Genomic DNA, 16,244 nt, shown 5'->3' on the forward strand with positions numbered 1-16,244 from the left:
ATAAATATTTTAATTTCCAGCTCAAACGTTTGATAATCTCTTTTACAACTATCGATACTTCGGTAACAGAGCTGTTGAAGACGCGTTTTACTATTATTATTACAAAAAATAGATCAATATGCTATTTAATTTATTCTACTATGAAAACATGCTATTAGTCATATTTTCAGACTGACAGATATATGCAAGTTGAAATAAAATATTTTTAAAAATCCTTATATCAATCCTTATATTAACCATTACAAGCATATGGTTTTGCTTTATACTATCTTCAATGCCTTCAGATATTTTCATCAAAATCAGGCAATATTTTCCTTCTCATTTTATTCTAGTTGAAAAGAGATACAATACGATCTGATTAGTTCGAACACGTAAACGAATGAGCCTGTCAAAGTCGTCCGGTTGTCAGACGCATGCAATATTCTTGAAAACAATAGTAATAAGATGTTATAACACTAACCTATAAACTATTGTGGCTATATAATTAACTGTAGTTTTTAGATGTACTATAATGTTAAAATAAATTGGTATATTTTGGTAACATTTTTGTTCAATTATTTTATTTAGATCAGAATTTTGTTGTATGTCAAAACCAAACTGAACTAAAACTCAGAGTTGATGCAGCAACATTGTGACGTTTTGATGTCACAAATTTAAATGACGTATGTACAAAATTACTTTAAACAAACTATATATAGTGCTTCCGCAGTTTTATAGAGTGATGACTTTTAATATGGTTAACTGCTATTTACCAGATGGCGAAACCTAGTTTTTGTTTTGACATATATATATATATATATATATATATATATATATATATATATATAATTAGTAAGTATTGGCTAATTACTATGGAAAAATTGATATACACAAAGACGTATACAAATTATAGAAACAGTATGTAATAAATATTATGTAAATTATATTATTAGTCATCTTCATCGTGATATGCAGTAAAATCAATATCAAAATCAAGTCCTAAATCAAGGTAGACATCATCGTCGTCGTCAGATGATTTCTTGGAAACCGATTCCTCAATAGCTTCAGCTACATCGGACAATCTCGTTCTTGTTTCCTGAAAATAGGGAAAAATTAAAACAAAAATCTGGTTATCCTCAATCTAATAACAGGTCAATTGAAAAATCCCCGGCCTACCATAGTAAAGCATATTTTTTTTGGCAAAAATAGTTTTTTTTTATTCAACATAATTCGCTTCAAGGATGATGCACTCATTATAGCGACCCTTCAACTTTTCGATACCATTTTTGTAGTACGATATATTCTTTGCTTCAGAATAGACGAAAATTTCTTCCCAGCGATCATTAGATCTAAGAAAAGTAAATAGTCGCTGGCGGCCAGATCTAGAGAAAACGGTGAATGAGTAAGCAATTCGAAGCCCAATTCATAGATTTTTGACTTTAACATTGTCTTGATGAAGCAGCACTTTATTTTTCTTCAAATGCGGCCGTTTTTCGTCCATTTAATCCTTCAAACGGCACAATAAAGCTATGTAATAGTCGCTGTTGATGGTGCTTCTTTTTCAAGGTTGTCAATGAAAATTAATCTCCGAATCATCAACTCGTCATTGTTTTTGGTAAAAAGTGAATTCGCACGGCACCCACTTTGTACAGAACTTTCTCATACCCAAATATTCGTGAACGGTATGATGTAGACGGTCAATTGATATCTCTAGAGTGTCTGCCATTTCATTCAATTTCAATTTATGGTCATTCAAAATCATTTGGTGGATTTTTTTAATGTTTTCGTCGGCAACAACCTCTTTTGGGCGTCCAGTTAGTTCACCGTCTTCGGTGCTCATTTCACCACATCTACACTTAGCATACTAATCCTTGATGGTTGATTTTCCTGCGCGAAAAACATTTTTATCCATTTTTTTTTCACAATAACAAAAGTTGCTTCCCTCAAAATGCCATAATTCACAAACTAATGATCCGACAGCTGTCAAATTTATACACGCATCTATTGAGTGTTAGGGCTAACTAAAAGCACATATGGATTTAATTCTAGTAGCGCTATCTATATGTCAGTCTGGAGACTCTTCAATTGATCTGTTATTAATGCTGATTTGATATTGTTATAACATTTACCTCATCCATTACATCTTCTATTATTTTATCTAACAGTTCCTTACATATAGATTTAACTGATGGTTCATCCGCGATGGATTCTCTGGAAGTCTCCGAGTATAAGTCATAGCGTGTTTCATCCAAGACCACGTGTTTTTCTTCTTTTATTCCAGATTTCGATAATTTCGGTTTTGGTCTGACAGGAAGCTTAAAAATCGTTAACATGGAACATTAGAAGGATTTAGTGTGGGATAATTGAACGTAGGTTACCGATTTTATATGAGTATCAACTTTATTTTCAATCTCTTCATAATTCTCCAAAAAATATTTGCTTATGAACATTTCAATGTCGTGTGATGGTCTTTCTATCAGTAGCTTTCTTATTATTATTTGAAGAATGGCTTGAATCTATAAATGTGTAAGTTCAGTGATATAACAGTTCGATTAATTTAGGTTATTTTCGGTATTTTCACTTTGTGGGCAACTTATGATAATATGGATTTTTATGTTTATTTATTTCCTCACTATCACACGATTTAAGTTTGTTTAATTTAATGAAGGGTTATACTACCCTGATATATTGAAACATGAACCTTTTTGCGATATTTTTCGCGAAAATTACTCAATAATTTAGAGGTTATAATATGCATACATTTTAGTACAACTGTAAGCTGTCCAGATGAGACAATGACCACGTACGTCCTTTTGATGGTCTCTTCAGGAAGTACGTGTTGTATGAGGTGGGGCAAAAGTCCCTCTATCATTTTGATTGCACGCCATCATTGATCAAATATACGCCACAAGAACGAGCAGAAATAGTGACAATATTTATTGAAAATAATCATTCCATTATTGCCACTCAGCGGAAATGGAAACATGATTGGTCCCTATTCCTTTTTTGAAAATGACCAAGGTGTTAGTTACTGTTAAAGGGCACCAAGACACGATTCGAATTTTTTTTGTGCCTGAAATAGAAGAGCAAGGACTAGAGGACATGTGGTTTCAGCAAGATGGGGCCACAGCGCACACAGCTCGTTCAACAATTCTATTATTGAGTGACGTAGCGGGAGTTTTGCGAACACGGCTGATGTGACTCTAATTGTTCGAAAAAATGGTGTTTTTTGGTCTAGCTGGAAGGTTTCATGGCAAAGGGGTTGGAATTATTTTCTTTATTATTTTGATATATGATTTAATCGACGGTGCTTTTGTTTTAAAATTTATACGTTTTATAACAGGTGTACAAATTTAGATACCAGCAGGTTAGTGCTGAACGTTCCAAAAAGGACGGCACATTTTATATGAAGGATTTGAGGGTAGTTTTATCACGATTATAACGGATCAACAATATTCTACAACCTATTAAAGTTGGCAAATAACACACATTTAAAATATTATAATACACAACTCTAGGAAAAATGTATGATTACTGATTTTCTACTCCACTATATTTGTGTGTGTTTTGTTATTTATTGTTATTATTGGTTTTTAAATAAATAAATGTAAGATATAAGAAAATACTTTTTATATTTAAGATACACAACAAATTCTTTCAGCACTTGGAATTGAACTAAATCCTTGACTTTCGTTTCTTTTTCCGTAATACTAGATTAATTATTAATCTACCCTTTTTAAATCCACAAATAATTTTAGAAGCTGCAATGCGATGCTTGTGTCAATAATCGACGGACTAGAGGTATTTTTCAAATCATAGAATTATGTTAGTCTTCTAATTCCAATTTTTTAAAAATATTTTAAAGTCTGCTGTTTACCAACGAGGGTTTATTTGGACTGGACCTACAGTTTAACGTGGGATCCGAATCACAGTCCTAGGCATTAACCCTAACTGGCGAGTGACCAACTTAGAAATCATCCCAGAAAACATCCGGTCTCATCCTGCCTGGTTACTGGCGTGGCTGGGATCATTTTTTATTATCGGATTTTGTACTTTTATCTAGGACAATCATAAATATTTTACAATCACAAACATACATTTATGACCATTCTCTAGCAGGATTCGAACCCGCGACTATCGCAACAGTAAGATTACCGCCCTGTCGCCTTTACCACGTGCCAACCAAGCCGGTTCTAATACCATTAGCTCATAGTTATAGGATATTGAGATTATTCACAGTTTGAATGATGATACTTTTGCACAAGCTTCACTAAATTATACGATTTCAATGAATACTTATGGCCACAGTTATAGATTTGATTTTTAAAAGGCTCTTTTCACAATGTTCACACTTTTATGTAAAAACTAAAACGCTAGAAATGGATTTTGGGTAATATTCTTCATTAATTTATACATTATTTAAGCAAATAAAAACAGCCAAAAATTCTAAGGTAAATTCCAAGACCCTAAGATGTAGGAACCAAACTTTTAAATTTTTTAAAACCACTCTGTTTATTGATTTAACCAATTAGGTTTATTTGATCCACTTAGACCAAAAAGAGCATTTATCTGGTATGCAATATTTTATAGAATCGCACAGTTGATTATATTTTCAATTATCTAATGAACATTCACCTTAACTGAAAAATTATTGCCCATAATTTGATTAATGGTGTTAATAATTATGGCAGTAGTGTAACAGTAAATCTAAAATAATAATAGTAACAAAGTTACCTCGGGATGCTCGAACAAATACTTGTTGTTTTCTCTTATAGTTTCGGCTTTATGATGGTTCAAACTGTTTTGTTGGTCACGTGTTAGGTACTCCATGTTGTAAATTTCCATGCCTTTGGGGGCATCTGTTGAATTAAAATCGAAAGGGTCGATAATATTCTTCGTGTCGTTGGCCATTTTGCAACAAATCTTTTAAATATCAGTCCGTATAATGTGTATGAAAATATATATGACTGACAGATGTTATTTATGACAAATATCAATTATTTAATTAGGACTTCAAATAATATGGAGTTTTATCGTAAACTTAACATCTATACATTTTTCAACAGTAAATGCTGTATTTTAGATTGTGTTTTTGATATTTATCGGAATGACTTAGTAGAATTTTGTAAAATATTAATTATTAGTTTATCAGCACTATCTGGTATTTGGTCATTGACAATGCTACTATTTTGTGTGCTTAACAAGAATAACAGTTCTAATGTGTTATTAAATTGGCTTTGGGTTTTCTTTAAACTTGAGGATAAACTAAATTGAAAGTGGTTTAAACCGATATCATTCTATTAACGTGCCTCAGTTTCTTGTATATCATAAACTAGCGACCCGCCCCGGCTTCGCACGGGTGCAATGCTGATACTAAATTAAATACACTACAGAAAAAATATGAACGTTGTATATAAAAACATAGCGGCCCGCTCCGACTTTGCACGGGCATAAAATATATATGCCTATGTCACTCAATGAAAACATGATTAAAATCGATCCAGTATTTTTGGTTCATTCATTACTGCCCTTGGCCTGCACGCATTAAATTTGGAGTAAAACAATTCCTCTTCCCCTATACTTACTATGAAGATTTCCTGCTATCTTTGGAATATCTAAATTCATACAATTTTTATTACATTACACATTTTTTAACGCAAATTTTAAATTTGTAATATCTCCGAAAATATTTGTTTAATTTACATGCTGTGAGGAACCATATTGATCTATATTAATTGCACACTGTATTTAAGGTACTTAATTCGATAAGGATTAATGCCGTATTGCTTAAAATAGCTTCGTAAATAAGCCATTTTCTCACGTAAAAAGTAAACAATAAAAATGGTTAATGTGGGTTATCCCTAAAAGATAAACATATACCATCGCGGACTTTTTTGTAGACCTTTTTATGGTGTACAATACTGTAGTACATTAATTTGATCTAACTCGTAGGGTTAGGCAGCGTTTTTGCTAATTGCTAAATAAGCCTAAAAAAATAGGTTAATTTACGACATCACGTTAGAAACCTCTAAAATTAGCAATGTTGCCTTAGTATATTATGCATGTGTTATACATATAAACCTTCCTCTTGAATCACTCTATCTACTGAAAAAAACCGCATCAAAATCCGTTGCGTAGTTTTAAAGATTTAAGCGCACATAGGGATATAGGGACAGAAAAGGCGACTTTGTTTTATACTATGTAGTGATAATTTTCTCCAATGTTGCAAATATGCTCCTATGGAAGTCTGACTCAATTTATTCAGGTAGGTAATTAATAGCAATTAGATTCAATAACATCTTCATTTTGTTTTAACAGTCTTAAAATCATATGCATAGCAATACTTTATGGCCATTAATATACCGCTTCGGTGTCGATGTAGATGAGTCTCCTGGTGACTCCTAACCCCTGACTTCTTCCGCTTAGGATTGTCCTAATAGATGTACTATTTATCATCAATCACAATACGCTACGCTCTTTCTTGTTGCCTGGTTAGCTATGAATCTTCAATTTCGTTTGGTATCCCTTTTTGTCGCTCTCAGTTGCTAACCTCTTTGAAAAATAGTTGAGAATTTAAATTGGGTTTTCACAAAACTAACTGTTGTCTAACCATTTTGGTCCTTCAGGACGTTCTTTGTCATTGACATCAAAATCACCATTCTTAATCGTTGAAACCTACACCGCCAACAGCATTCTAAAAATATTTTTGCGCTTCGGCAGCAGCTTATTAAAGTTTACCTTCTTACCCATCGTTCTTGATTTGATTGAGATACTGACACGATTTATGAAACGATAAGATCAATCAAAAGAAACAAACGCATAGACAATTATTTACAAAAACACTCGTTGCCATAGACTCATCTTTGAAGACTTCTAACACATAGAAAATATAAGGCTTTAGTACATAAAGATGACGAGTGATTACTTGATCAACTTTAAGAGTATCTTTATTCTATTGATGCATTTTCACACAACTTATCCGCTTTTTTATTTTTCACACTCACAACAAATATTTTCATGTCTAATGTATTAAACTTACTTCAGTATATAATCTGTAGTTTTATTTGAAAAAAAAAGAATATTATGTAGCATCTGTGGTTAAAAATGAACGAAATTATTTTTCTTAATCTGTGAAATGACAATAAATGCTGACATGTACAAATCACTAGTATCTTGTTACTTCTGTGAGTGCCATAGGTTCGAATCCCGATTATGTGAATGTTATATATATATATATATATATATATATATATATATATATATATATATATATATATATATATATATATATACATATATATATATATATATATATATATATATATATATATATACATATATATATATATATATATATATATATATATATATATATATATATATATATATATATTTAATATTTTAAATTATCCTTTTTACCAACGAAGGTTTACCTGGACTGAACCTCCTGTTTAACGTGGTCTGCGAACCACGGTCCTCGGCATGATTGATGATGGTGAATGACTGGTGATTTACCAACTTAGAGATCATCCCTGAAGACATTCGGTCTTACCCACTCTGTTTACTAGAGGCACTGGGATCATTGTCCTTGTCGGATTTTACACTGTTGCCTAGGACAATCACTAATATTAAACAATCAGCATAAATCACCAGCATAAATTTACGACCATGCCCCAGCAGAATTCGAACCCGCGACTATCACAACAGTAGGTTGACCGTCCTGTCGCCTTTACCACTGCGTCAACCGGAAAAATAATTTTAATAATAAGATAAGCATATTATGAAAATGATAAAATATTAAAACATTAAGTATTGTTTTCAAAAAATAATACAAAAAAATATAGATTACTAAATCTCTGAAGGTCGAGACATCATAAGACATCGATTTTAGTGTGGGTAAGTTAGAAATTATTAACACTAACGGTTTCGTAAAAGTATCGTTGAACCTACATACAAAATCGCGATATTCAAATTATTCCAAAGAAATTTTTTCGTTATTTAAGAACCGGTAAAAACAAAAATGGACGGAACGTTTATTATTCAATGATATTTGTGTTTGCTAAAACGACATAATGTTACCGTTATGCTAACAACCGGGTGGGTTTAGTTGTAAATAAACGGATGATTATTTTGTTTCAGTGTTGTACTCAAAATGTAATGTTATTAGCCTAACGATGTAGAACTAACGAGATTTTGTTGTATGAAAATCATTGTTTGTTTTAAAACATAGCCGGATATTTTTATATTTCAACAACAGTTACATTTTTTCTCGCCAATTTTCTTTTTTTTTTCATACAATATATAAAACTGTTACCTTCACCACAATATCATCTTATATTATTAAAGATCCTTCGCCATTTTGTCATCAACATATTAATTATACTTCCTCTTTGTATTTATAACAAATAATTTACTTGACACTCTATTTCATTTTAGCATTATTTCATAGTTTCATAATGAATAATTATTGTAGACAATATATCTGTGTTGACGTCTTAGTGAAAGGGATTTTTAAATGATGAATAAGTTAAGAAAGACTACATTAATATCGATCAAATTAGGTCAGTATATGAATGAGCTTTATAAGGTAAATTTTATTAAATAATAATATTTTATATAATCAAGGCAACGTGATCTCAATAAATATTTTACGCAATACTTAAGGACAGTGGGCTTCATATATACTTAGAACCCGGCTATTTTTTAAAAATATTTGTCTATCGCCACTATGTTATATGGTGACCACTTTTGACCATATTTCTAAAGTCATTTAAATTCCTCACTGAAAAAACGATTTTTAAGGCTATTCACGGTTCATTTCATGTATCACCTTACGGCGTAATATGCAACATGTGATGGTAGGTAGAATATCACCAATTTCTGCTAAATATATCTGTTGGGGATTTTCATGGATTTTGAGATAAGTGTCCGAGCCTTGCCATACTACGAAATCTCTTTCTCCTATTTTATTGTCCGGTATCAAGCCTATAAATTAATGTTTTAGGTTTTAAAACAGATGGTGCTACTGTGTATTAAATCGCATTTCATACACTTCTAACTCACTTCATGTTGAAGCCTCACTGACCTCTCTTTTGAGTATGTGTCATTTGGTCGAAGGGTGTTGACATATTCTTTCAGTGTATTGGAAATGTCTGAATATTTGTATATTTGTGGGAATTTATACTTTTTTCCATTTGAGGAAAAAGGCGACTGAAGATCATCAAATGTTGTGTGAGGCTTAAAGTAGTTATGCTTCGTCGACTTCAATATTGGTTTTGATGTTTTAAAGGTGGTGATTTTGACACCGAAGACAACGAGAGTTCTGAACATAAAAAAAAATTGAAGACAAGGGTTTGAAGGCATTACTCCATGAAACTATCAAAGGGGATCGCTATCGACTACAATGTTTATCTTCAGCATGACAACCACATGCGTTTTGCTGCATTAGTGCTTGTTCCGATATATGAATCATTACCTGTCTGAGCAACGCTTAATTTTTTATGAAGATAGCAAAGAAATAGGTGGATTCGAGGATAACCTCAAAAGATAAATAGTTCTATGAGATATAAATTATCTGAAATGTGGAAAAAAAGTAGCGGCCATCGATGGAGGATGGATGTTTTAAACAAAACATCACAAAAATCCTTAAAATTAATTTAAATGTGTAATATAATGGTTGTTTTTGATTTAGTACACAATTATAATGCTTCATTCATAAAAATAAAGGTTTTTTTTATGACTGTTTTGTTCAGTTTGAATTATCAATAAGTATCCAATTATCTATGGGGTGCGAGCATTTCGGCTTCCTAATCTAAACTCCTAAACTAATATCCACTGTTCAGTATCCACGATTTTATTGGTTTTCACTTTTTCCAATAACTAATAAAATCTTAAAAATAGTGTTTTATTGTATATTAATTTAATCTAATGACTGAACCTTCATACATATTCTATATATAGTAAGTGAGTTACACATACGTCATCAAGATGTTTAATGTATTGCCTGCCGCAATTTAAATTAATTGTTTCAGAATCAGACAATATTTTCCTTCTAATTTTATTCTAGTTAAAAAGAGACATAATGTTGTCTGATAAGTTCGAAGGTGAAACCGAATTAGCCTGTCAAAGTCGTCCGGTTGTCAAACGTTCGCAAAATTAGCAACTCTAACCTACAAACTATTATAATTGTGTTCTTAATTGTAGTTTTAAGCGCTTCGATAATATATGAATTAGATGTATTATTATGTTAAAATATATATATATATATATATATATATATATATATATATATATATGTATATATATATATATATATATATATATATATATATATATATATATATATACATATATACATATATATATATATATATATATATATATATATATATATATGTATAATAAGTCTGGTACTTAATATATTAAACATATAATAATATAGGGTTAAGCGTGCTGTTCGTGTTTCACAATGACATATAGTCCCTCCAATAAAACAGCCAATGCATGTCATAGATGACGTCAAATTTACTGTCAAATACAGTTTGTACAAATGGAAAAGTCCTTTTAAACTCGTAGCGGATTTTTTCTTCACATTTTAGTAGCTAAATTCGCCTAGCAAAAAAGATAGGGGATACTGTCTGTCTGTATAAAATTTGACTTGTGTGGATACTGATCGACGTCGTTGTTAAATGTCTACGAAATTCTTCCAAACATTAGTGATAACAATTAGAGTTTATAAACCGGTAAACATAGTAAACTAAAAGTTAAATATTAGTCAACACGTCGCAATGTTGCCGCCATAAATTTTGATGATGTACATTGGCTGTTTCATTGCATAGATAACGCATAAATAACGCAGACCTAGTCTCTTCGTTCTGCTATTTGGTTTGCAGAAAACTTTTAACATATTATAATACGTTTTGCTTCATTTGATAATTCAAAAATTATTCGATACTTCTCATATATATTGTATGGTTTATTTGATATATGCTTACAGATAGCAAGTAATTATAATAAATAACATATACATTACACAAATCAGAAAATATATATTCAAATCTATAAAACCTCGCATGCTAAAATAACATATTTTATATAATTGCATTTTCTATAACTACGTCAATATTATCTAGAGATTATTTAATCGAAAGTCTTTAAGATGCAGTGGTACCAGTACCATTAAATTTAATGCGGCTGAAACACTCCCAAAGATATTTCAGCGATGGAAAACACTATAATTTTCTTTTATGAAATATATAAACGAAGGAATCTGATGAACCAGTTTTTATTTCGCCTCGGTTGTTACAAAACCGAACTCAATGCCTTATTATTTCTATAGTTTAATTATAAGGTCTCTAGAGATATTAATGCTTGTATCTAAATTATGGATGTTAACATGAGATAAAGGCAGATGCTGGTAAAATATATCATTAAAATAATGTAAAAAAATTATTACGTCTTTTAATTTGGGTATTATATAAAAACCTGTTTATTATTGCACAATTCTGTTTGTTGTTTTCTCCTGTAGTCGTTGGTTATTTAAAACATTATCTTTTCGGTAAAAAACTCAAAAAATGCATTTACATTTATGCGGTATTGCATTCCTTGTAAGGTGAAGTTTAATTTTAATCACTTTTAGCAATTTAGTATCAATTACTTAAATATTTGATATCAGATTATAATTTAATTCATCAATTAGGTTTATATGAATTAAGTCATAAAATTTGTAGCTTCTAAAAACCAAATATATATTATATAAGGGAAGAAGTAGAGAGTTATTTGAACGATTTTTCAGACAATATTGCCAGTCCAATCTTATTCTGCAATAAATGTATAATTGAAGTTAAGAGATGCTGTATCAATGTCGTCGACATCACCTATAAGCTTCGATGATGTGTTTCCTTTGTTGTTTTGGCAGTTATTGCTGAAATTAGAATTTAGAAAGGAATATGGTCATTAAAACAGTTATAATTTTAAGTACAAAGTGTAGAAATATTATAATAAACTATTACTATAATAAAGTAAGCTTAATATTAATGTATAGGCATATAAATTACTTTTAAAAGATTTACAGATGGTTTGGTGTGTTGTTGAGTATTAAATTGCATTGTGTTCCATATTTAAGTATGTGTCATTTGGTTGAAGTGTGAACAACCATTTTTGAGTGCGTTTTGCTTTTTTACTTCAATTTGGAGAAAAAGGCGGCTGAAGGTAATCCAGCGCTATGTTAAACTTATGGCAGCCACGCTCGGTCAATTTTGACGCGTGCATACTGGTTTCGATGTTTTAAAAGTGGCCATTTTGACGCCAAAGTCAAAGAGCGTCCTGGACTGCCAAAAAATGTAAGATGAGAATTTAAAGACATTACTCGGTGATGATCTGTATAAAATCGAAAAAAAATATGTAGAATTGTTGGGAGTAACGCAAGAAACCATTTTCAATCATTTCAAGAACATAGGCATGTCCCAAAAGCTTGGATATTTCGAAGCCAAGAGACATTGAACATCATTCGGCCAAATGTGAAATGCTGATTAAATTACAAAATTGTAAAGTTTTCTTGGATCGCGTTGCTACAGGTAATGAGAGGAGAGTCAATTAGGATGATCCAAAGCGAAAGAAATCATATGGACCACCTGGTCATATATCGACATCAATGATAAATCCAAATATCCATGACTTCAAGCTAATGCTCTGTATTCTATGGTATCAGCTTGGTGTGGTACACCAATGAATTGCTAAAATCCAACGAAGCCGTCAATGGGGATCGCTAACGATTACAATTGATGCGTTTGAGCCGAGCACGGCGTGAAAATGCGGAATACAATTAAAGACACAACAATGTTATACTTTAGCATGACGACGCTCGACCACATGTTGCAAAACTGATAAGAGCATACTAGGAAACATTAAAATGGAAAGTTTTGCTCCACGCACCGTACTCTCCAGAGTTTGTTCCTTTTGTTTACTACTTGCTCCAACATATGATTAGTGGCCTGTCTGAGCAGCGTTTCACTTCTTATGATAATACCAAAAAATGGATCGATGAACCTCAAAGGATACTTCGTTCTTTCGAGATGAAATCCATAAATTACCTGATAGATGGACAATACTTTGAGTAAAATACATTGTACCAATAAAACTAATTAAAAAATATCATTTAAACTAATTTATAGGTAGCTTTTTAGTAAGTAGTGCACTACCTATAAAACATTTTTACAACACTAGTGTCAGTGGCGTTAAGCCTCTCGTCAACCAAAATCGCTTCCAACCAAAATGATTCACATTCTCTTGAAATGCCTATTTAGATATTTACATTAGAACTTATTTATAAAAATAATATAGTTAGCTGTAAATAATGTCAACTTTGAAGTTAGACATATCATGGATAAGCTTATGACTACCTTTCTTTGTATTATTAAATTTGCCTATAGCTAGTTTTTGACTTATTCGTGTAAAGAACTATTTTACTAAAATAATCCGCTGTAGTTCTAATTATATTTTTAAATGAATGGCGGTAACATCTAGACGCGTGGATGAAGTAAAAGTCAAAAGTTGAACGTTAACTTATCTAAACAAATATATGTTAACTGTTAGCACGTTAGCAACGAAATTTTATTTTGTTTTTGCTTCAGTAACATCCATTTTCCACTGAGCGAACCGTGGGAAAACGGATAATAAAAAAATTATACTTTCAGTTACATGGAAATTAACGTCTTCAAGAACGGGTTCGATGGTGTAACAACAACCTATTAGCATCTCCTTGCCAATCTATAAAATATATAAGTTGGTTCTCGTAAATTCTCCCTGCGTTTATGGGTCGACTCAATGACATTTTCGTAACGAATTAAAGGAGCAGATAGATATGCAACTGGTCAAGGTCTCAATCATCTGATGTTACCCTTACATAACGATATGGATGGTATTCTCAGGTGAAGCAGTACCAATTATACTTATATGGTAATATTAATGTAAAGTTGTAATTATAAGTGACAGATAAAGAAAATAGGTTGAACGAATGTTCAATAAAATATCTTTTATTGTTTTGTTATACTTAAATAAGTAAAGAGTTTATGGTACAATAGAACTTATGCTATATCGTATTTGGCGTTTTTGTAACTATTATAGGCTTTAGTGCTTATGATAATATATGTATTATGAGCAGCGATATCTATTAGTGTAAATGCGAAGTATCAATGTAAACAACTTTTTAAACAACGTAACCTAATCGTTAATTTTGATAGTTTTAGCTTTAAGTTTTTCATTTAGTAGTATTAAGTTATTTAGTGTATATAGAGCCTTGAATCAAGGAATGCTTAAAATTACATTTTCGACGTTCATTAAATTTGTTTATAACCGAATTTTGATTGAAATTCCTTCGTCAATTGTGAGTGAAGAGTATACTTCATGTCAGGATTCCACATCAGGATCTGATGGCGGAATCCTGGGAATTCGAGGTAAATCCTCAAATTTTAAGTACGTTGATGTTGTTCTCACACATTTTTTTTTCTATAATAATCAGATATTTCGGTATAATGTTATCGCTGAGCTGACGTGACGGAAAATCGGATGTCATTCAGTGCAAAAGCCATTCAGCTTTTAAGTACTAACTAGTACAAGTCGTATAAATATTGCAGGCAACTGCCCTTATGGTGTAGTGGTTAAAGCGCCCAACTCACACACGGAGGTCCAGGGTTCGATTCCCGAGGCGGGCAACACCATTTCGGTGATCGTTTGGTTAGAAGATTTATCAAATCACCTAGGCTAGGTAGCGGAGCCCAGAGCCTGAAGCGTTCCTTATTTTCAATCATTGCAAAAAAATAATATTTAGTTTAGTTTAGTATTAACTTAAATTGTGTGTACATAGTAGTGTATAAAATACGAGTATTATATAGCTATATAATTTTTGTCTATTTTTATTGAGTTATTACAACGATTATTATGTACATATTTTATTTTGAAACGCTTTTTTTGTGTTGAAAATCTAAGTTTAATTGTTTCTTACCATTTAGTGATTTCCTTATTTATTTATTGAAGTCGGTTCAATATTTTGGTTAAAAATATTTTATAATATTATACTCATGATGATACTGATCCGTCATAATCCTTTTGTTAATATAGGTTTCAACGATTTGAAACGGCTTGGAGGACTAAGAAAGTTTAAGGATAATTAATTGCAAGACTTATTGGACAGAAACCCAAAGTCAAACTCTAAAAAAACTTTTAGGTAGTTTAGCAGTTGATGAATCAACTTTGTTCAGACTTTTATATGCAATAAGAGATATCCAAAAGGAGGGAAAACGAATTGCCAGAAAATGCCATCTCGAACCTTTTCAATATTATGGTTTCACTGCTTGCCAATCGAAAATACTATTGCGACTGGGACTGGGAATGGATCTATTGCTTAATCCAAAGCCCAAAAATTATGGTTTAGTCCAAGAGAGCCATATAGAGAGAGTACAATGGCTGATTGTGTTAAAAATGTTACCATTTATTGGCAACGTTATATTTGAATTAAAATCTCACAATTTACTTCCTTAAAATAACTATTCAAGTAACCACTTCATATCTTTAATCTTATGCACTACATGCTCCTTATCTACCTGAAGATGAAGGTGCAGATTCACCTGTTATATGACAATCCCCACCGAAACACATGTTAAAATTTTCTATTCAATTTTAAAATTTTACCATTTACTTTGTTTCAAAACATATCATATTTGTACTTACCTCTAATTCTAAAAGAAGATGTTAATGTGGAAAGAAATTTTGGTGAATCCGATATTGGCCTTGGCGCCATGTTTTCCTTTCCATATACTGACCTGTGAATAAACACAGACTGTATTTTAATTTAATGTACGTAGATCATAATGAAATGTTTTAGCAATTTTTATTGCAACTACCAATTACATTTTTATTAAGCAATGCTCTTCCACATATGCTTCCTTAGTTCTCTAGTGTGAAATGAACAATGAACACACCCTTTTCTGCGCACATAAGACGTTACAAGGGACTTTACACACAAACATAATTTTTCACCATAACTGCTACAAAAATGATGTGATAAGATAAGCTGTTAGTTCCTACAAAATCTAATTCCTACAAGAACACTTAATCAGTATATTTTAATGTAATAATATTCTACAAAGAAATTAAGACTATACCAAGGTTACTCATTTAAGAGCACTTTCTAAGTATACTTTTTCCATGAGGCCTTTCGTGTATTAGATTTTACTCTGTGTGTTAGATTATTTGGATATCTAGAAACT

General features: G+C 31.4%; 1 protein-coding gene across 1 annotated transcript; it reads right to left on the reverse strand.

The window, feature by feature from the left end:
• Positions 1 to 888: 888 nt before the first annotated feature.
• Positions 889 to 4,945, reverse strand: LOC143193614 (uncharacterized). The gene is made up of 4 exons (XM_076399939.1): positions 4,714 to 4,945; positions 2,358 to 2,495; positions 2,109 to 2,294; positions 889 to 1,075 (listed from the first exon to the last, which is right to left on the reverse strand). The coding sequence occupies exons 1-4, from the start codon at positions 4,888 to 4,890 to the stop codon at positions 929 to 931; spliced, it is 648 nt and encodes a 215-aa protein (XP_076256054.1). The 5' UTR covers positions 4,891 to 4,945; the 3' UTR covers positions 889 to 928.
• Between the last annotated feature and the right edge of the window lie 11,299 nt (positions 4,946 to 16,244).

Source organism: Rhynchophorus ferrugineus, unplaced genomic scaffold (genome assembly GCF_030347505.1).
Source record: "Rhynchophorus ferrugineus isolate W39M unplaced genomic scaffold, kcgeb_rfMv2 rfM3, whole genome shotgun sequence".
NCBI classification, from domain to species: Eukaryota; Metazoa; Arthropoda; class Insecta; order Coleoptera; family Curculionidae; genus Rhynchophorus; species Rhynchophorus ferrugineus.